Here is a 22,151-nt window from a genome sequence, read left to right as displayed (position 1 = left end):
GTCTCCTCGAGTTTCACTTTCTCTTGGCAAACTGTGTTGTGCCTTTCCGGCCGGACACTCGTGTCGCGGCCCTAGTTCTCACTTCCATTGGGTGTCTGGTTTCTAGAAGCCAATCAGCGGCCCCGCGATTCCAGGTTATAGTCTCCAACGGTACCCACACCGCCTCCGCCGGGACTCGGTTTCTCCCCAGACCCGGAGGATACGGGTCATGGGGCCGCGAACCCTCCTCCTGCTGCTCTCGGAGGTCCTGGTCCTGACCAAGACCTGGGCCGGTGAGTGCGGGGTCGGGAGGGAACGGCCTCTGCTGGAAGGGGCGAGGGGACCGCCAAGGGGCCGGGGGGAGTGGGATGGGCAGGACCCCCAGGGAAGGAGCCACCCCGCCGCCCTCGCCCGGACCCGTCCTCTCCCACCTGGTTCCGTCCTGTCCCTCCCCTGCTTCCTGCCCCCTTTTCTCTCCCCTAAGAAGTCCCAGTCCTTCTCCGACCTTTTCGGTCTCACGTGCCCCTAGCCCCGTCCCCACTCCCGGCCCCATCACCTCTGACCCGGGACCCGCTCCAGGAGGAATATCGGGCCGGGTCTCACCCCTCCCCGCCCCCAGGCTCCCACTCCCTGAGCTATTTCTGCACCTGCGTGTCCCGGCCCGGCTTCGGGGAGCCGCGTTTCTTTGCCGTCGGCTACGTGGACGACACACAGTTCGCGCGGTTCGACAGCGACGCCCCGAATCCGAGAATGGAGCCGCGGGTGCCTTGGATGGAGCAGGAGGGGCCGGAATATTGGGAAGAGATGACACGAGATGCCAAGAAAGCTCAAGAGAGATTGCGAACAGGCTTGAACACCATACGCGGTTTCTACAACCAGAGCGAGGCCGGTGAGCGAGACGGGCCCGGGTCCAGGTCACGACCCCCATCCCCAGGGACTGGCTGGGGTCGCCCCGAATCTCTGGGTCCGAGGGAGGAGCCTGGGGAAGTGGGGGGCAGGGACTTGACCCGGTTTCATTTACAGTTTGAGTTTAATCAGCGCGGGTGGTCGGGGCGGGTCAGGGTCTCACACCCTCCAGTGGGTGCTTGGCTGCGACGTGGGGCCGGAGGGGCGCCTCCTCCGCGGGATCTGGCAGAACGCCTATGACGGTGCGGATTACCTCGCCCTGAACGAAGACCTGCGCTCCTGGACCGCGGCGAACACGGTGGCTCAGATCACCAAGCGCAAGTGGGAAATCTCCGGGGAGGCAGAGTTCCAACGGAACTACCTGGAGGTCAAGTGCGTGCAGTGGCTCCTTAGACACCTGGAGACAGGAAAGGACACGCTGCTGCGCGCAGGTATGAGGGGCACCAGGCCTCCCTGATCTCCTCTCAGGCTGGAGCCGGCTTTCCACGAGGAGAGGAAAATGGGCTCCTTCTGGAAACACCGCCCCAACTTCTTGTCTGGAGAGGGGGAATCCCCCCAGGTTTTCAGATTCTGTAGAAGACAGTGACACACCAGTGGCCCCATTTCTCTGAAGGACAGTTAAAGCATTCAGTGTTTTTGGAGAAGCAGAAAACCACCCCTGAAATAACTGGTCAGTGGTGCCCTTTGACACTGACTGCCATCTTGTGAATCTTGAGTTTCTGCCTCAAGGCCTGTTCTCACCCTGAGACCATCTTAGGAGGCCAGACTCCAGCTTTTCTGAGACATTCAGCCTCCACCCAAATCAGGACCATTACTCTGTCATTTCCCCTTACATGGATTCTCCTACCTTGGCACTCACCCTGACTCCAGAGCTTTCCAAGAACTAGGAGTTTTTCCCAATCCTGGAGTCCAGGTTGGTGTCTGGTGTTTCTGCTGCTTCTGTTCAAACCCATTACCTCCTCCATTCTCAGCATGGTCACGTGGTACTGCTTCAGTGGCCCATGGAATGTGAATTTTCTGATTCTTTCTCTTCAGACCCTCCAAAGACACATGTGGCCCATCACCCCATTTCTGACCATGAGGTCACCCTGAGGTGCTGGGCCCTGGGCTTCTACCCTGAGGAGATCTCACTGACCTGGCAGCGTGACGGGGAGGACCAGACTCAGGACATGGAGCTTGTGGAGACCAGGCCTTCAGGGGATGGAACCTTCCAGAAGTGGGCAGCCCTGGTGGTGCCTTCTGGAGAAGAGCATAGATACACGTGCCACGTGCAGCACGAGGGGCTTCAGGAGCCCCTCTCCCTGAGATGGGGTAAGGAGGGGGTCGGAATGGAGCTTCCTCTCAGATAAGTCAGGAGCCCTTCTGGACACGATCAGCAAGGTCAGGACTGAAGCTTGAAGTCTGGGCTCCTTCCCTTTCTTCCACAGAACCTCCTCAGCCCTCTGTTCCCATCATGGGCATCATTGTTGGCCTGGTTCTCCTCATGGTCACTGGAGCTGTGGTGACTGGAGCTGTGATTTGGAGGAAGCACTCAGGTAGGGAAAGGAGGGAGGGATCTGTTTTTTTTTGTCTCACTGGGCGGGTGTCTGGCCCAGATGGAAGATTGCCTGCCTCGTTACTGGAAAGTACCCTCCACACACTTGTGGAATCTGAACTGATGCTAAGACTGACCCTTTTGTAAAGTACATGTGAAAATGAAAGACACATTTTTCATCTTCATAATTCCAGTTGGGGGCCTGTTTCTCAGCATTTGAAGGTCAGGAGGGAATGTCCCTGCTGAGAACAGACCTCCGGGAGGGCAGCTAGTCCAGTCCTCCTATGTCTCTTTCCTTCATGTTCCTGAGACTGTCCTGGATTTTTAGTCACGGTTCTGAAAAGTTCTTTGTTGTCCAGGACTAGGGATTTCTAGGATCTCATGACTCAGTCATCTCCCTGGTCGCTCACGTGATACTTTCTTCTCACAGGTCAAACAGGAAGGGGCTACACCCAGGCTGCAAGTAAGTATGGAGGGTGTGAATCCTGAGACCCTTGTGCGGGTGCAAACAGGAGGCCATGCAGGACTCACCCTCCTCGAAGTGCCTTCTCCAGTTTCTCTCCTGTGGGTTCTGACCACACTCTGGTCTTGTTCTCCCCCAGGCAGTGACAGTGCCCAGGGCTCTGATGTGTCTCTCACGGTTCCTAAAGGTGAGACCCTGGGGCGTCTAGATTGGGGAAGGGGTTGGGGCAGAGGGGACACACAGGGTGGCGGGGGTCTCTGAGTGGGACATGTGAGCGTGTGGGGGGCTATGGAGATTGTCAGGCCTTACATGACCGACCTGAACTGCTTCCTGATTCTTTTCTCTCACAGTGTGAAACAGCTGCCTTGTGGGGACTGAGTGATGCTTGGTCCCACTGCGACATCAGATCCCCAGACCCCTCTTTCTGCAGCTGCATCTGAAGGTGTCTGTGCTCCTATTAGTGTAACATGAAGAGGTGGGGAGACTGCTGACCTCTTCCAGAACAAACTTCTGGAATTAAAAAGTGTGCCTAATAGTCACAGCAGGAAGAATATGCGACCTGTGCCCCTGGGATCTTTTCTGAAGAGAAAATATCATTATGTGTAGAGTGCAGATTGGTGGGTGTGGGAGGGAGGGCTGATCCGCTCTTGTGGGGAAAGCACAGGCAGCACTGATGTCAGTGTGAGTGAATGATGTGCTGTAGCTGCCGAGAGAGAGCAAGTGGCCTGAGTCCACATTAATGAAGACAGAATACAGAGGCGTCTACACTGATCGTTCCTTCATCTGGTATTTGTTGTGTGCCAGATAGATGATGCTCTATTTTTGCATCAGTGAAAATTCAGTGAACTAACAGCAGACACCCTTTGTTGGCCTCATGCAGTGTGTTCTGGTGAGGGGGGCAGAGTGAGCCTAATAAGTGAGGGAAGTGTCTGCCTAGAGATTGGCAAGTGCTCTGAGGAAGGTGACCCAGAGTATAAGTGTGTGGGTACAGGGAATGTGGCTGTTTTACTAGCGTGTTCAGTATAGGCCTTGTTGAGATGATCTTTGAGTAAAGATGTGAAGGACATGAAAGAATGTCCACAAGCATGTCTGGGCAGAGTCCTCTCCAGGCAGAGGAGCCTCCAGTGCAAATGCAGGAGGGCAGGAGAGTGTGTGTGTGTTCAAGGAAGAGCCAGGAGGCAGGTGTGGCTGGAGGAGCAAGGAATTTCGATGAGATCTGGTGTCTGGCCAGATCATGTGGGCCTCCAGCATATTAGAAGGTGTCTTATGTCTGTGAAAGATGTGCACTCATAAGATGGTTTGACTAGAAGATGACCTGGTGTGACTGCTCATTAGAAGCATCAGTCTAACTGCTGAGCAGAATCAGGAGGTGAAGGGTGAGTGATGCAGTGGAGGAGCCTGTAGGATTAGTGTGGTGTCCAGGGTGGGGATGATGGTGCTCCCCTGGACCCTTATTAAATCTAGACAGTCGGGAGTAGAGCCTGAGAATCTGCATTTGTAATAAGGTTGGTGCTGATGCTGCTGGTCTTCAGATCACACTTTTAATAGCAAGAATGAACATAGACCAGGATTCGCACATGCTGTGTATCAGCCTCACACACAGAGGTTGTTAAAGAAGCAATCCCTTGGTCTTGTCCTAATACTCTGAGAAGGTGGTTCTGGGGAGAGGCTGAGCATTTCGTAAGAAGCCCCACAAGCAATTCTGGTGATTAGCCAATTTGGGAACCACTGAGGTAAATGACATCGAGTGGCCAGAGAAGGATCTTAAATCCACATTTAAAAGCTTTTTTTTTCCTTCAGAAAGAAAAGGGAATACCTATATTGTCAATTATGAGGTGTGATGTTGAAAAATACTGTAGTTCTTACTCCACCTGAAGACTCAGGCAGTGGTTCACAGTTCAGTGTAATGAAATCCTTGCTCTCTGAAACTATTCTCCAGGTTAAGTTCTCCTCACTTATTCTTGGAGCTAACCATGGGATCCAAATAAAGTTAGACATACAGTACTATATATATATATATGGCTCCACGGGGACAGGATCCAGTGTCCACTCCAGGCCAGGTCCCACAAAGGAAGTTTCGGCCCTGCTGGGGCACAGTGTCACTGCTCACACAGTGAGCCCCTCGTGCTGGGCATGGACCCCGTGCTGAGGACGGCCATCACTGAGGCTCCTGACAACAGGGGGTGGTGTGACTCCCACTCTCGACACCCTTGTCAGATGCATCCTGCATAGTTCCAGCTTCTCTGTGTTACAACATCCTAAGTAGAGTCTGACATGTGGTCACCTGAGTGGTGGGACCTCAGCATCATGCTGTGTGCTCTGTCAAGAATATGTGGGAAAGTGGGTTTTCTTCTTTAATGGAGGAAGGTGGTCTCTGCCTCCTACCAAGACTCTTTCAGTGTGGAATTCTCCTAATGTGGAAATGCTCCTAATCAGGTGAGGGGGAGAAAGGGATGGACAAGAATGTCAAATTTCAATTGTTAGAGCAAAGATCTGGAACTGGAACGTGACCTGGTACAATGCAGGCACTTGGGTTTGGCTGAAAGAACAAGTGACTAATAAATGCCATCTGGGGTAGACGTCTGCTTGCTTACTTGTTTGTTTTGTTTTCATTGGAGTGTAATTGATTTACAGTGCTGTGTCACTTTCTGCTGTACAATCCAGTGATGATTGTTGAGATGATGATTGTTGAGAGTGCTGGGTAGAGTTCCCTGTGCTATGCAGTATCCACAGCACTTTAAAGTGCTGCCCAGATGGTGGTGCAGGGAGATCCTAGGAGGATGGCTTGCTCCAGATGCAGAAGAATCTAGACCAGGTGGGAGCATGTCAGCAGGGTCCAGGACGACATTTCCAAAAAAGGAAAAACTGATGGAATATCCAAAGTATCCACGCTTCTTGAAAGAGTCACGCAAACAGGGGAATCATTAGAGCTGAATTCATGAGAGCTTCATAGAACATAATCAGCAAGCACAAAGGCAAGTGTTAACTCAGGGAGAACAAGAGGTTGAGCAGAAAGTGAGAGGTAATAGAGTTTACACATGAGTGTGTCAGCTAAAATTGGCACTTGCTGAGGGCATCTGCCATCTGCCTCTCCAGAGACTGACTCCCGGGCTGCTGCAGCTGTTGACCTTCGACACACAGGGAGGAGAATGAGGCCCTTTGTGCTCCAGGGAAGCTAGTGGAATGGGTCTTTAGAGAGATTATTTTCAAGAACTGATTTTGTGATCTCAGTTCCTGCATCTCATATCCGTTCCTGTAGTTCAGTCTCTAAGTCGTGTCTGACTCTGTGACCCTATGGACTGCAGCATGCCGGGCTTCCCTGTCCTTCGCTATCTCCTGGAGTTTGCTCAAGATCCTGTCCATTGGCTCGGTGATGCTATCTAATCATCTCATCCTCTGTCTCCACCTTTTCCTTTTACCTTCTATCTTTCCCAGCATCAGGGTCTTTTCCAAAGATTCGGCTCTTCTCTTCAGGTGGCCAAGGTATCGGAGTTTCAACTTTACCATCATCCTTCCCATGAGTATTCAGGGTTGATTTCCTTTAGGATTGACCAGTTTGATCTCCTTGCTGTCCAAGGGACTCTCAAGAGTCTTATCCAGAACCACAATTTGAAAGCATCAATTCCTTCGCCCTCAGGTTTCTTCGTGGTCCAACTCTCCATTTGTACATGACTACTGGAAAAACCACAGCTGTGACAATATGGATCTTTGTTGGCAAAGTGATGTCTCTGCTTTTAATACGCTGTCAAAGTTGGTCATAGTTTCCCTTCCAAGGAGCAAGCGTCTTTTAATTTCATGACTGCAGTCTGTCTGCAGTGATTTTGGAGCCCAAGAAAACAAAATCTGTCAGTGCTTTCACTTTTCCCCCTTCTATTTGCCTTGAAGTGATGGGACTGGATGCCATGATCTTAATTTTTTAAATGCTGAGTTTTAAGCCAGCTTTTTCACTCTCCTCTTTCACATTCACCAAGAGGCTCTTTAGTTCTTTCTGCCTCTGTAGTTCCTCTTCTTCACTTCCTGCCATTAAAATGGTATCATCTCCTTATCTAAGGTTGTTGATATTTATTTCTCCTGGCAATCTTGATTCCAACTTGTGGTTCATCCAGCCTGGCATTTTGCCTGATGTATTCTGCATATAAGTTAAATAAGCAGGGTGACAATGTACAGCCGAATTATCCTCCTTTCCCAATTTTAAGCCAGTCTGTAGTTCTGTATCAGGTTCTACCTGTTGCTTCTTGACTTGCATACAGGTTTTCAGGAGACAAGTAATATGGTCTGGTGTTCCCATCTCTTTAAGACCATTCCACAGTTTGTTGTGATCCACACAGTCAAAGGCTTTAGCATAGTCAATGAAGCAGAAGTAGGTGTTTTTCTGGAATTCCCTTGCTTTCTCTGTGATCCAACAAATGCTGGCAATTTGATCTCTGGTTCCTCTGCCTTTTCTAAACCCAGCTTGTACATCTGGAAGGTCTCAGTTCACATACTGCTGACCCTTAGCTTGAAGAATTCTGAGCCTAATTTTGCTAGCATGTGAAATGAATACAATTGTATGGTAGTTTAAACATTCTTTGGCATTGTACTTCTTAGGGATTGGAATGAAAACTGACCTTTTCCAGTCCTTTGGTTCGCTTCACTTCCTCATATGTAGAAAAGCATTAAATCCTTTCACGGTGAGATCAGCTCCTTGCGACTAGCAGAAAACCTTTGGAAGATAAGCTTGATTGCACTGAACTCCCCCCTTCACCAAAATCATATACACTGACCTTCCCTCCCTACCTCTGTGGAGCTGTTTCTCAGAGCTATCTGAGGTGCTGTCTCCCAGGCTGCAGTCCTCATTTTGCCCTAAATAAAACTTAACTCACATTTAAGTCGAGCATCTTTTTACTTGACAAGTATAATAGTCATGGAAAAGAAAAAGCTGAATGAACTAAGTATGATCAATATGTAAATAAAGTGGGAGCTGAAGGAATGGGAAGCGTGAAAGCATGACTATCAACTATTGCATCAGCCACTGTGTGATGCGGCAGACAGTGGCTGTGGCAGAAAAATCAACCAGCAGTTCTAACAAGGCATCGTGTTAGAGATTTGGAAATAAAAGCCGAAAGAATCAGCGAAAAAGTATTCAAAGTGGTCACCAAAGGGAAAGCAGAAATTGAGAAGAATCAGGATTATAATAAGAGTCTGTATCATGAGAAATCATGCACAGATATTTGACTTCTTAATTTATAGACAATTGTGCCTTTGATTAAATAATCACACAAGAAAATAAATGAGGATGAAAGTTTATGATTAATAAGAGCTGAGTGTGATAAATGACACCTGAGAGTTTACTAAAATGCAAGAACACTCGAAACATGCATGCAAAAAGTGTGAATGATGTTAACCTTGAATAAAACCATGAAAGAATATATCATCCCATTCAGATAAACAGATATGGAATGAGTTCTCTATTCCCATTGCCTTACTGTGCAACAGGCAGGGAGGGAACAGCACCTGACTACGTAGTCAACCTGGTGCTCAGTGACCTAGAGGGGTGGGATGGGGGAGGTGGGAGGGAAGTTGCAGAGGGAGGAGATACATGTACACTTATGGCTGATTCACAGTGCTGTATGGCAGAAACCAATACAGTATAATGCAAGTATTCTCCAGTTAAAAATAAAACATAAAATAGAAATAATTTAAAAATACTAAGATAAATAACAGAACACACAAAAAAGATAAAGTGCTCTTAGGACCAGAACTAGGAACTGAATTCAGGCCTCCTGGTGGCGGATTCTAAGCTTCCCCTGTTAAACTGATGGAGCCGGAGTCTGACACGAGGACTGAAATTCTGGGTGTGTGAGGCCATTATGATCAGTTGGCTCTGTCTGGCATTGACCCAGGTCTTGTAGGCTAATAGGCTCTGGGGAAAAAGAAAAACCAATAAGTCACTGACCAACTGGTTGCAGAGTAATGCTTTTCATTTCCTCAGAGATTCTCCTTCAGTTGCTTCAAAATCAGATTCTGCCTTCCTCTGAGGGAAGACACACCTGTTCTTTTCTGCTTCCTTTTTCCCAGCTCTTGCTGGACTCCTCCCCTGACTCCATCCACACCATCCCCTGTCCCTGCTGCCACCACCCTCCACGACAGGGACAGAAGTCGCAGGACACAAGGACAAGATCCGGAGCGAAAACCCAAGGCCTTTCCGCCTTGAACCCAGATCCATTCTCTAATGCTACGCGAGGCTCCCTCACAGACAGGACCCAGCTCCATGCTCCTCTAGCCCAGGAGTGGACACACACAGTTCCTTTCTCTCCTCAGCTCTCGGCCTCCTCACCGCACAAGCACCTGCTCTTCGGCTTGGCTCCACCTCAACCTGACCTCCACCTCCTGCAGCCCCCCTCCCCCTCCCCCCCAGCCCTGCGCCAGCAGCTCTGAACTGGAAAGTCCATCCAAAGACCCAGGGGACAGCAGCCCTGTCTAGAAACACTGGACTGCCACGGACTCTCCCCCTGATCGGACCCTGGAGCACCCCTGGCCTCGCCCCAAACCTCACTCTCGGCCCAGGCCCCTAGGCTGCACTTGGCCTTTCCTGCTCCTTCCTGGGAATCCCAGCTCCACTCCAGGTGCTGGGCTGGGCTGAGGCAGAGCAGGCCCTTCTGCCTTGCTCAGCCAGGGAGTCAACCAGGACTCGCCCTCACTACCTGCAGGGGATCTGCTTTTCAATGTGGATTGGGGTTCTTGAGAATTTCCCCAGAATGAGGCTGTACCTGGCCCCCTCTGCATCCTGGGACTGCCATCCCACCCTCCACCTCCCAGCGGGAGCGCCCCATTTGAATTCCTGTTTCATTCAATATGCATGGAAATCCTATTAAGGTTTGCCACCTGAAATCATAAACAATTTTATTGAACACTAAAAATGTCAAAAGTGATTCTGAGAAATTAGCACATGATTTTCACAGTGTTCCCAGCAAATGCCCCAATACATACAAGACAACCATTTCTGCCCCAGAGGAACCAGAACTGATGTTCCCCAGGTAAGAGCAGGAGAAACTACAGATCTGCTGGGTCCCTGCTCTGGGTGCTACACGGACAGAGTCTGCTGCTGTGAGAACTAACCACCCCTGTATGCCCAGGCCGAAGGCCAACTGATAAGGGAATTAGGTTTGGGGATAAGAAACCATGCTCCCAACAAGGCACCTGACACAGAAGAGGCGGTCTCGACAGAAGGAGCCGAGTCTCTGCCACCTTTTTACTGTTCCACGTTCTGCCTTTGCTCTTTGCCACATACAAAGCTCTGCTTCTCTTTTCCTCTCCCCTCAACCCACTTGATTATGGGGAAGCAGTCAAAGAGCCCATCCCTTCCTCCACATCTACAAGGCAGTGACCACCATGAGCAAGGGAACTGACTCAGGGGGGCAGGGTGAGGCCACAGAGAGCAGACCCAGTGCCCTGCCCGAAAGAGTATCCCAAGGGGCTAGATAGGAAAAACCTGGAGACAGGATAAAATCAGTGACCCCAGTTGCCTGAGGACTGACTGGTCTCCTCTCTTCAAATGGTCAAGGGATGTCTACTAGTCCTCCATATTATGGGGAAGGAGAGCCCAGCTAGCATGGGGGCACTTGATGGGAACTTGAGAAAGGTGCAGGCTGGGGGTGACCCAGCAGACACTGAACTCAGAAGCTAGTTCATGGAGGAGGAATTTGAGAGGTTGCAAGACATCTCCAAGTGGGACCTGGCAAGGGGACATCACAGGCAGGGCTCTGACCATCCACTGACCGCTAGTTCGAGCCTTATGATGCTTTCACTTGGATTCTTAATAATGACTGAAAACCCAGGGGGGAGAAATGCAGACAGGCACTTAGATCGTCACCTTTCCTCTGAATTCCTCTTCAGTTTTTATCCCCTCCTCACCAGGTACAAACACTTTACTAAAGGTTCTCTCTGATTCCTGGATCACCTAGACCCTCCAAACCAGCACATAATCCAACACATGCTCCCCAGACAAGCCCCGGTGAGCCTGACAGAAAACAAAGAGAGTTCCAAACAGAGCAGGGAGCTGAAATCCTCACTGCTTCCGAATCTCATACAGAGCACCCCCTGCCCAGATTTCTCACCTGGCCTCCCTGTAGCTGATGCTGTCTCCCTCTTCTTAATATAACAATAGACACAAAATCCGATGATAAAAACAACAGGAATGCTCACGATCCACCATAAGCTCTGGTGCACCAGGGTCTTTCCTGTAAAAGGACCTTATTATATTCAACCCGGGCACCCCAGAGCCACAGCCTGCTCTTCTCTCCCTGACCCTGGCCTCTGACCCTCCCAGGGTCACAACTGCCTGCAGGCTCACCCCAGTCTCACTCAAGGGTGCAAGGTGTGCACTGTGATTCCCGCTGTGTTCCACAATGCACTTGACCCGCGGCTCCTCTCCTTGGGGAATTTTTACGGTTTCCCAGGTGTAGTGGGTCCCATTCCCATCAGGCAGGACATCCCCAGACTGCTGGGCATCCCGGCTCATGGGTTCCTTGTCCCAATACCAGACCACTGAGATATTGCGGGGAAAGAGCCAAAAGCCTTGCCTGTGAGGTGGACCATGCCCTCTGAGTCCTGGCTGCAGGTCACATTCACAGATGGGGGCTCTGTGGGGAGAAAGCACAGAGCTAGTGAGGCCCACGGCCAAGCCCTGCTCCCTCAAGGAAGACGGCGCGCACAGAGCTGCTTCTCCTCACTGTCCACCTTTGGCTGAGCCCTCATCCCCCCAGGCCTGCTCCAAGTTCTGCACCCTGGGGCCCAAGTCCTCTGGCGGGGAAGGGGAGGGGTGGGATGGGCCTCACTCTCTTGGGTCCACTGTTGATGTTGGGGAGGGGGCTGTGAAGGGTGGGCTCCTGGGGATTAGAGGGAATTTTCTGGATCAGGCAAGCTGGGGGCCAGAGGCCCACCCCCATCTAAGGCCCTCCTCTGCTGCCTGACACCCACCTCCCCTCGTACAGTTTCTGTCAGAGGACCCACTACTCCCCTGGACGATTGTCACAGGGGCAGTTCATGCCCCACCACCCACCCAGCCTTCTACAGTGGATTTAAAAGAACAGGAAAGAAACCCCAGGACACCGCGCCAACAGAGCACATACGTGCCCAGAGGACAGGGAGGGTCTCTGTGGGCAAGTCGGGATGGGAGGTTTTAAGAGCAGGGGCAGAGGAAGGGCCTGGCCCAGCATCAGTACCTGTCCTCTCCGTGAAGCCCGTCCAGGATTCCAGGTAGCTCCGCAGTCTCCAACAAAGTTCTCTCTGCACGTGGGCCTGGTAATGCTTGCTTAACTCCATTTCCATGGCCAAAGTCCGAGCCGAAGACTGGGGCAGGGTACATCCGTGGGGCTCCGGGTAGCAGGAGAGGAGGAGCTCCCCATTGAAGTAGAGAAGCCGGAAGCCCCGGGGGTGGCTGTCTTCATCGATATTACAGCCCACGCTCTCCTGGAGGGAATGTAAGCCTGCCCCATCCCCACCCCCCATCAGTGACTCCTCTGGTCCCCAGGGCCTCTGTCCTCCCACCCCAGTGAGAAAGTCCAGATAGAGGGCTCCCCCCTGCTCCCCTCCATGTCTTCCCTGTGCTGCTGAACTCACAGACCCCACTTCCTCATCCCCATCCCCAAATTCAGAGGAAAGAGGCCCATGCTCTGGGTAGAAGACCTTCCAGGAAAATGGCCCACAGCACTCTTGCCCCCTCTGCACTCTCACCTCCTTTCTCCTCCTGCAGGGACAGGATTTCTGCTAGAAGTTTTCTGAGCTCCTTCCAGCTCTCATTCAAGTCCATGGTCTCTGTCTCCCACGTCTCTGCTGCCAGTTTTTCAGCCCACCGTCCCCAGGGCTCTGCCCTGCCTTTTTTGTGATCATAGTGCAGGAAGGTCTGATGATCCAAGTATCCCTCAGCAAAAAACCTGGACTGCACAAAGCCATCCCGGGAAAGCACAGTCATGTTGTATAAAAGACTGTGGGATCCTGGGGAAGGAGGAACCACAGATGAAGCTGCTTTCTGGAGACAAGTGCACATCAGATGTTTAACAGACTAGTTCTGTGTCCTGACCTGCTCCAGGTGCTGAGGATGCAGAACATGCATGTGTACAAGGGACCAGAATGAGGATTTCCATACGGGAAAATGGGAAAGAGAAGGAGGGAGAGGGGAATCGAGGAGTGGAGGGAGAGGGTGGAGATGGACACACGTGTAGGACAAGTGCCAGGACAGGGAGGCACCAGCTCCCTAAGGGTCCAGGCAGGAGGGCAAGGGGAGAGGCAGGAAGAGCAGGGTGAGGGGAGGTGGAGTCAGAGGGAGGGAAGGGCAGTGTCAGACCCAGGACCAGAGGGATCCCTGCTCAGAGGGGGGCCAGGTGAGATGGAAAGAGAGGGCTGCTGCCCCTGGTGCAGGCTCATCATGGACAAGGCGGGCTCCAGGGAGGGTGAGGCAGGAGGCAGAGGGGCCTGAGGGGCTGGGCTGTGGCCCCAAGAGAGATGAAGGTGGGCCAGTAACCTGGGGGAGGTGAAGGAGTGGGTCTGGGCGCAGAGTGCAAAGAGGCATGATGAGGCCCCAGGTGGGGAGGTGGCTGCATCTGCCAGTGTCCCCTGGGAGAGGAGTCAGTGCCATGTGCATAAGGGTCATGGAGAATTAAAATATCGGAGTGGCAAGAGAAGATAGAACTGAAAGCCAAGGTGCACACTGGGAAGCACCTACATGGTGGGAGGGGTTGGAGGGAGTGAGGTCACACCTCCACAGAGGGTTCAGGCAGCCAGCAAGCAGGGGATGGGGGCCTGGGAGAAGACTCCCTGTAGGAAAAGCCTGCTGACCAAGTGGCATAAACAAGGATTTCAGATACAAGATTGAGATAGTGAGAGTCCACTGGGGTCGTGGAACCAAAGAGAGGGTGATGAAGGCTAAGGAGGTGGACAGTGGACCAAGGGCAAGTATTCCTACTGTGGGGGAAGGGAAGAGACTGCAGAGAAGATGTGGTGAGGGCCTGGGATTGAGGGGCAAGGGGTGAGCATGGCCCAGGGGTGACCCCCCGCCTTGGGTTAAGGGAAAGACAGAAGAGGAGGGATGCCCTGGGTGAGGGAGGATGAGAGTGAGGTGGAGATTCTGGGCACCATGGGGCCTGTGATTGATGAGAACTTGGTGAGGGCCCAAGGCAGTCGGACAAGGGTGGGAGCAGGGCAAGGTGCCATGGGGGGAACTGCAGAGGGACCAGGGCAAGAGGACTCCAGCACCTGTGGCCCGGGGAGTGGAGGAATCCAGAGGGTGAGGTTTAGGATGCAGGAGTGGGGAGGGGCCGTGTTGGGGGAAAGGCTCCCTTGGGACGAGGGCCAAGAGCAGGTGCTGCACGGGGGCGGAGGTAGGAGGGTGGGTGTCAAGTGGGGGGCAGGTCTCTCAGGGGCTGGGCACTGTGCTCAAGGCCCAGGGATCATTGGCAGGAGAGCTCCCCCTGGTGATGATATAGGGCAGAGAGTGGAGGGGAAAATTCATGGGTAAAAGTCATCCCAAGAAAAGTAAGGCTAGTGAAAGCTGAGGGGAGGGAGGAGCCTTGCAGGTGACTGATCCTCGCAGGAAAAGACCCATGAGGGGAGGGGAGGGACCTGTAGTGGGAAAAGGGATGAGGGTGGGGACGCCCTAGGAAGAGATCAGAGAGCCATGGAGAGGAGGGGGCAGCAGGGAGGGGAGGGGGCAGCACCGAGCGGGGAGGGCAAATCCTGAGGGGGCTCGAGGGCCAGCAAGGGAGGAGGTAAGGAGAGATTCAGTTGTGGGACCACAGGCACAGCGGAAAATTAGAGTTCACATTAGTGGGGGAGGGGGGACCACGGAAATCGCAGGAAGAATCCTTTGGTCCCGAAGCCCTCAGACCTAACCTCCGTCAGTGATTCAGGAGCCGCCACAGTGCCCATAGCAGTAGGAAGACTGTGGATCCAGCTTGCCCCTTCCCAGAGGCCCTGGTCACTAGAAAAAGAGCCCTAACTCTCGGGGCTGAGGACCCCTGCGCGCCGCCAACCTGGAAACTCCTTGTTTCTGGAGTCCAGAAATGAGAAGAGACGGCAGAGCTAAGAATAGGAGAGGACAGCTTTCAGGGGCATAAGAGGGCGCCCCACAGACGGCTAAGAAGTGATCGCCTGAGCCTGGGACCTGGAAGAAACGCCATTCAAGACAGCAACAGGGCGGGGCGGGGGGGCGGGGGGGGGGGCGGGCGCTGAGGCGATAGCCGGGGGCGGGAAGCAGCAGGGAGCGGAGTGGGGACCAAGATGCCTTGCCAATCAGTTGAATCTGAGGACTGAGGCATGTGATGAGGACACCGGGGAGGGCAGGTGGGGCAGGGAGAGCAGAGGCTAGGAACGTTAAAGAGACTGAAACGCGGGATGCAGTGCTCGCCACACGCCATGTGAAGTTCCCGGCCGCTCCTAGACCTTACACCTCCCCGCCCCCCACCGTCCTCCCGCCCCCACCCCCCCAACTCCTCTATTCGCTCAACCCCAGCCGCAGTTGAGACGATCCCCGCGACGCTCACCGAATCCCATCGAATACTAACCACCCGAACCCCTGACTCAGCCCGGGCTCCGTCCAGACTGAGACCTCAATGAACCCCACTCACCGGCGGCGTTACCCAGGACCACAAAAAAGGCAAGGCCGTCTAGAAACAGCCAGACACGAGAGAGCCCCATGGCCCAGATCTTGTCTGCCCGCCAGAGGCTCCGGGACCGAAGGAAAGCTGGCGGACCCGAGGAACCGCGGCGGAGAACTGAGCTATGGGGAAGTCGGGTCCGAAAAATCCATTCACCGCGCCGGTGCCCTAGCCAGGCCCCGCCCCCGGCCCCGCCCCGCCCCGCCCCGGCCGCTCTGCTTGGTTAGCCGGTCTCTTTCTAGCTTCCCTGGTGGCTCAGACGGTAAAAGCATCTTTCTGCAATGAGGAGACCTGGGTTCGCTCCCTGGGTTAGGAAGATCCCCTGGAGAAGGAAATGGCAGCCCACTCCAGTATTCTTGCCTGGAAAATCCCATGGATGGCTGAGCCTGATGGGCTACTGTCCATGGGGTCGCAAAGAGTCGGACACGACTGAGCGACTTCACTTCACTTCACTTCCGCTCCTCAGTTCAGTTCAGTTCAGTCGCTCAGTCGTGTCCGACTCTGCGACCCCGTGAACCGCAGCACGGGTCTTCCCTGTCCATCACCAATTCCCGGAGCTTACCCAAACTCATGTCCATTGAGTCGGTGATGCCATCCAACCCTCTCATTCCCTGTCGTCCCCTTCTCCTCCTGCCCTCAATTTTTCCCAGCATCAGGGTCTTTTCCAGTGAGTCAGCTCTTCACATCAGGTGGCCAAAGTATTGGAGTCTAAGATTCAACATTAGTCTTTCCAATGAATACCCAGGACTGATCTTTAGGATGGACTGGTTGGATCTCCTTGCAGTCCAAGGGACTCTCAAGGGTCTTCTCCAACACCACAGTCCAAAAGCATCAATTCTTCTTCATCGCTCAGCTTTCTTTATAGTCCAACTCTTACATCCATACATGACTACTGGAAAAATCATAGCCTTGACCAGACAGACCTTTGTTGGCAAAGTAATGTCTCTGCTTTTTAATATGCTGTCTAGGTTGGTCATAACTTTCCTTCCAAGGAGTAGGCGTCTTTTAATTTCATGGCTGCAGTCACCATCTGCAGTGATTTTAAAAGCCTGAAGGCTAGAAAAGCCAGGGAGGTGAGACGGAGGGTGAGCTTTAGAGACATCTCAATGTTTCTGGCTCTTCCTTTAGTCACGACTTCTCTTCCAACCCAACCCACCTCCACCTCCCTCCACCTCGCACAGCAGAGTTACTGGCAAGTCTACTGAGACCAGCCAGGGTCTTCCCTGATTGTCCAGTGGTTAAGAATCCGCCTGCCAGAACAGGGGACACGGATTCCATACCTGGCCTGGGAAGATCCGCATGCCTCAGGGCAACTAAGCCTGCGCACAGCAACAACTCAACCCTTGAGCTGCAATCACTGAAGCCAGAGTGCCCTAGAACTCCTGCTCCACAAGGGAAAGTCACCTTAAATGAGAAGCCCGTTCAGCCCAACTAGAGAGCAGTCTTCACCCTCTGCAAGGAAAGAAAGCCCAGCCAAGCAGGGAACAAACTAGGTGCCACAGAGAAGAATCACTGCAGCTGAGAAAACAAACAAAAAGTCTACTGAGACCACATTTGTAGATTTCCCCAACTCTGCCTCTCAGAAGTCACTACCCCAGATGAATGACCAAACCCTTCTCTCTCTCTTCTTTCATTTTTTAAAAAATTTATTTTTAACCGGAGGACACCTGCTTTACAATGGTTGGTTTCTGCTGTACAACAGCATGAATCAGCCATAAATATACATACATCCCCTCCCTCTAATCTCCTTCTCCTCCTCTGACTGACTGCTATGTGTCTTCTGGTGGCCTCATCCTATAAGTATCTGCATTCTCCCAAGGAGACTCTTGGTTCAGCCCCTGGGGAATCACAGGTCCAGTGAGATGACTCCCTATGATCCACTCCAATACCAGCCTCTCCAGATTCCCTTTTCAAGCTGCCTCAGTATGTCTGCACCTCTGGGCCCATCCTCCCCTCAAACCCAACAGGTCTACAAGCAAACTCCGCACACCAGCCTCTCCTAGTTCTCTTTAAGCATCACCAGCTTGGTCCCTTCTGATCCCCTTTCCCCTCCCTCTCATGGACTCACAGTCAGCTTCTCCAACCCCTTTTCAATCCCACAACAGCTACCTTAGTCCAAGCTTTCATCTACCTCAGCCTAGAGAACTGCAAAGGCTTCCTAAACACAGGTCTGTCCCCAGTTATTACCATAATGCCCCAAGCCATCCACAGCTGCCCCACCTGCAGAATTAACACACAACGTCTCTACTCCATCTTAAGTGGAAGCTGCCACAACCAGCTAGGTGGCACCATTTTCCATTTCTCTGTGAAATAAGGATGCCACTGCTTACACATCACTCTCCTATGGGTTACTCTCCTCTGCCTTCCAGCCCATCAGAACAACACATCCTAAAAGAACATCCCAATTAGATGGTGGTAAGGGTGGCACAACCTTGGGATCATACTAAAAACTACCCGTTTGCTTTTTTTTTTTTCTTTCTTTAACGGTTTGCTTTAAAAGGGTGAATTAAGTGATATATGAACTGTACTTCAAATATAACAATAATGCCATCCTGAAAGTCTTCTTCTACTGAAAGATGTCCCCAAAGCACATCTTTTGGTCTTTGGAATATGTACACCATGGTCCTCAAACTTGACTGCTTATAGAACCACCTGGAGAGTTTTTACCGTCTGTATCTCTAGGCCATGGCCAAAACCAACTGAATTAGTATCCCTTGGGTTGGGCCTAGGCTTCCTATCCTTTAAAGCCCCCTCAGTGATTCCAGTTTTAGAATAATTGGTCTAGCCCTTGTTGAAATCTCCCTGATGGAACAAAGTGTGCCCTGCCTTGAACCCCATCTCACCATTTTATACATCCCCCCCATTAGACAATGAGTCACTCTGGGATCAGGACCTGTGTTCATTTCATGTTTGTGTCCCTGCAAATGCTTTTAAAAAGTTGTTCTCTGCCTCTCATTACTAACCATTCCACTAAGATCCTTATGCAATACTTTTGCTGTGGACCCAAATGTCATGCCTCAGAAAGTTTTAACATTTCTTAGATTTCACATCATTTTTGTTAATTACTTTGACCATCATAATTTATGTAGCAGGTCAGAGATTGGGTCCTGTCCCATCCCAGAGAGATTCTTTTTCACTGCTAAAGCTCACAAGTGAAAGTGGACCTCCCCCAGAGTAGTAGAGTGGATGGAGTCTGCCTCCCAATGCAGGGAACATGGGTTCCATCCTTGGTCTGGGAAGATTCCACATGCCCGGGGGGCAACTGAGCCCCTGTACCACAACTGGGCTTCCCTGATGGCTCAGACAGTAAAGCGTCCTTTGTAATGCAGGGGACCTGGGTTCGATCCCTGGGTCGGGAAGGTCCCCTGAAGAAGGAAATGACAACCCACTCCAGTACTGTTGCCTGGAAAATTCCACGGATGGAGAAGCCTGGTAGGCTACAGTCCACGGGGTCCCAAAGAGTCGGACAGGACTGAGCAACTTCACTGCTTCACCACAACTACTGGACCCCACCTCCCAGCTCTAGACAGGCTCCAGGCAACTAGAGAAGCCCCCTGTGCGACAACAAAGACTCAGAGCAACCAAAAAGAAGGAAAGAAATGAATAGTGAAGGTATAGACAGGCAGATGGAAGCCAGCTCTCCTGACAGCTAGACAAGCCCTTTCCTCCAAGTCAGTCTTCTTTCCAAGACTTCCTGGGTGTGGCTGCTCCAGCAAACTGGTTCACTTAGGTAAACCTTCTCCCTCTCCCCCCAAGACTTTTCATACTAACGTTAACATGCTACGTTTGTTTCCCAGCATTTAGGGATGATTGTAATGAGAGATAAAGCCAACTACTCTCCGTGGGAAGTAAGACTCCAGATTTGGGGGGCTCGCCTGGATTTAGCCGTGGCCGCCTCCTCCCCCATCACACGTAGCAGCTAGTCCGGTGTACCAAGTGCTTTTCCTCCGCCCACCCGGCCTCCAGACTCCCCTGCTTTGCTCTATAAACTACTTTTTCTGCATTCTTCCTTTTGTACCCCTGGACTCACCGGCACACGGGCCTCCTTCTCTCCGCTGACCTCTGGTACCACTACAGGGTTGGGAAAGGAAACAGAAAACGATCCGAGTGTTGGGAGTTTACAGAATCCAGGGCGGAGCTCGGCGAACCCTCAGAAGGTCACCCCTCCCCTCAACTCTGGTTTAAAGGGAAGAAACGCTGTTCGTGGATTAAAAAAAAAAAAAAAAAAAAGGCAGAATGAAGGAATTTATGGGCAGGTTTGGGAGGAGTGAGCTGCCTTAGGTTTCCGGTTCTCAAACTGCTCAACATCTGCAGGCTGCAGGCTGTGAAAACGCAGATCTGCCCGGATCCGCGGAAATTCCCAGTCGTAGGTCCGAAGGGAGATCCCGGAACCCGACTTATTTCAAGCACCCTCTGGGTCGATTCTGAATAGGGAGAGACTTTTCCGAGCCCCCGAGCCCACGGGGTCGCTCTTGAATTCTAGGATCCAAGTACATTCCCTACCGCCTCGCGTCGCCTCTGGAAGGAAAGCGCCCGCCGCGGAGCTGGCCTTCGAATCCCGTCCGCCCACCCCAGAGGAAAGCAAAAACTGAGGATCCAGGAAAACATACACACTAGACCCAGTGTGACTTTCTTCAAAGACCAGGGTGAAAAAAAAAAAAGAAAAAAAATTACAAAAAAAAAAAAAAGACCAGGGTGCCTTCCTGAAACGATACAATAGCTGCAGAGCCGTGCAGATGCTGGCAAAATGCCAGCGTGAGCTCTGACTTGGGTCCTTGATCAGTCCCAGATGAGTGACGTGCGCTTGAAAATGGGGGGATAAACTGTAAAGGTGAGAGTGGAAAAGGAAGGAGGGACGGGGGAAAAGGTTGAAAAAGAAAAAGATAAGAGAAAGGGAGAAAAAAGCTACAGGGGAGATGAATTTTTAACAGTGTAATTTTATGATTTCTAACATATTTATTCTTTATCTAGATCTGTCTTTTATTCAAAGTTTGCCTTAACTGTTTGATCTCTCTCTAAATGCATAAGTAGACGGCTGTTTTTGTTCCTGCCTAACCACTGGGGAGTAAATTGCCCAGTCTCTCCCTCCAGATGTCCAAGGCATAGCTCTCAGCAAAAAGACAAGGTGTCTTGTTTCTTTTGTTTACCTAACCAAAGGACTCATTCCAAAGAGATTTATTTGTTAAAAATCAACTTTGAAAGTACATACTTTACATAAAACACCTGTTTGAAACATATAGCTGGTTGAGTTCTGGCAATTTACATGCCCATGTCACCATTACCACGATGAAGATGAAGAACTGCTGTTGTTTAGTCGCTAAGTTGTGTGCAGCTCTTTGCGACCCCATGGACAGTAGCCTGTCAGGTTCCTCTGTTCATGAGGTTTTCCAGACAAGGATACTGGAGTGGGTTACCATTTCCTTCTCCAGGGGATCTTCCCAAACCATGGATCGCACCTGGGTCTCCTGCAGTGGTGAGTGGGTTCTTCACCACTGAACCACCAGAGAAGTCCCAGAGCCACCTAGGGTGGATGTCAAATTCTCTCAAAGAAATATCATTAAGAGAAAATCTTTGTGACACTTTAAGCCCACACAAATGCTTAAAACACAACCAACACCAGAAAACCAAAATCCTAGTTCAGATGAGATCTCTGAAGCTGGCTGTAATTCTTTGTGGGACGTGTTAGGTAGAAAGGATAACTCTGTTTAAGGCTATAACTCAGTAGCCCCTACATCCTGGGAGCCTCAGAAAGGACCCTAGATCTTCAGCTGCCCACAGCGAGGTCATTCCTGGGGCAAAAGTAGAATCTCCTTGAATTCCTGAGGATTTTACATTTACTCAGTGGCATTGTGGATATTGATTTCATCTGTGAATATTTTGAAATTAATTTGCTTTGACTCTAAATAAGAACCGGAAACAGGAAGCCAGGAACTGATCTTGAACCATCGCCCCACCCATGACTCATGCAATAATCCTAAGAGTTTTTGAGCCAACAAAATCCATGGTTAGATAAACAGTAAATTCTCCTTTTCAACACATTTCAGATATCCCAGCTTACCTAGTAAGGTTCTAACTTGAACCCCAGACTTAACATTTAAAATTTATTTTTTTGTTGGCACTGATTTTGATTTTTACTTTAAAAATGTTTATTTATTTATGTTTGGCTGTGCTGGGTCTTCGCTGCTGCATGGGCTTTTCTCTAGTTGTGGTGAATGGGGGCTACTTTCTAGCGGCAGGGCACAAGCCTCTCATTGCTGTAGATTTTCTTGCTTCAGAGCACAGGTTCTAGAGCGCATGGGCTTCAGTATTTGTTGGCACATGGGCTCAGTGGTTGAAGCTCCTAGGCTCTAGAGCACAGGCTCAATAGATGTGCATGGGCCTGTTTCCCTAAGTCATGTGGGATCTTCCCAGATCCAGGATCAAACCCGTGTCTCCTGCATTGGAAGGCTGATTCCTTACCACTGAGCCACCAGGGAAGCCCTGATTTTAAAATAATTCTTGTATTTTACAATGAGTTTGTTGCAGTAAGCTGTTGCAGCCTGGCAGAGCAGAGACCAGACTTGCCCCATGACTCAAGGATACGGCAAACTGTGCCCTCGTGATTGTCCTAGTAAGCATGCCAAATGGCGGGACGTGC

At 51.3% G+C, this 22,151-nt stretch overlaps 2 protein-coding genes across 3 annotated transcripts; one reads left to right on the top strand and one right to left on the bottom strand.

Moving 5' to 3' along the window:
* Positions 1-31: 31 nt before the first annotated feature.
* On the top strand, positions 32-7,690 carry LOC129645715 (BOLA class I histocompatibility antigen, alpha chain BL3-6-like). Its single transcript, XM_055571056.1, has 8 exons — positions 32-272; positions 599-868; positions 1,041-1,316; positions 1,921-2,196; positions 2,313-2,420; positions 2,850-2,882; positions 3,022-3,069; positions 3,233-7,690. The coding sequence occupies exons 1-8, from the start codon at positions 209-211 to the stop codon at positions 3,235-3,237; spliced, it is 1,080 nt and encodes a 359-aa protein (XP_055427031.1). The 5' UTR covers positions 32-208; the 3' UTR covers positions 3,238-7,690.
* A 461-nt stretch (positions 7,691-8,151) lies between these two features.
* Positions 8,152-15,647, bottom strand: LOC129645717 (MHC class I polypeptide-related sequence B-like). Of its 2 annotated transcripts, XM_055571057.1 has the most exons (6): positions 15,485-15,644; positions 12,597-12,857; positions 12,086-12,349; positions 11,444-11,503; positions 10,979-11,101; positions 8,152-8,784 (listed from the first exon to the last, which is right to left on the bottom strand). In XM_055571057.1, the coding sequence occupies exons 1-6, from the start codon at positions 15,552-15,554 to the stop codon at positions 8,672-8,674; spliced, it is 891 nt and encodes a 296-aa protein (XP_055427032.1). In that variant the 5' UTR covers positions 15,555-15,644; the 3' UTR covers positions 8,152-8,671. The 2 variants fall into 2 exon arrangements, with proteins under 2 accessions (XP_055427032.1, XP_055427033.1); XM_055571058.1 differs by lacking the exon at positions 10,979-11,101 and having other exon boundaries at positions 15,485-15,647.
* Between the last annotated feature and the right edge of the window lie 6,504 nt (positions 15,648-22,151).

This window comes from Bubalus kerabau, chromosome 3 (genome assembly GCF_029407905.1).
Source record: "Bubalus kerabau isolate K-KA32 ecotype Philippines breed swamp buffalo chromosome 3, PCC_UOA_SB_1v2, whole genome shotgun sequence".
Taxonomy (NCBI): Eukaryota; Metazoa; Chordata; class Mammalia; order Artiodactyla; family Bovidae; genus Bubalus; species Bubalus kerabau.
Note: the sequence above shows the minus strand (reverse complement) of the source record. Positions and strands in the feature narration are given on the sequence as shown.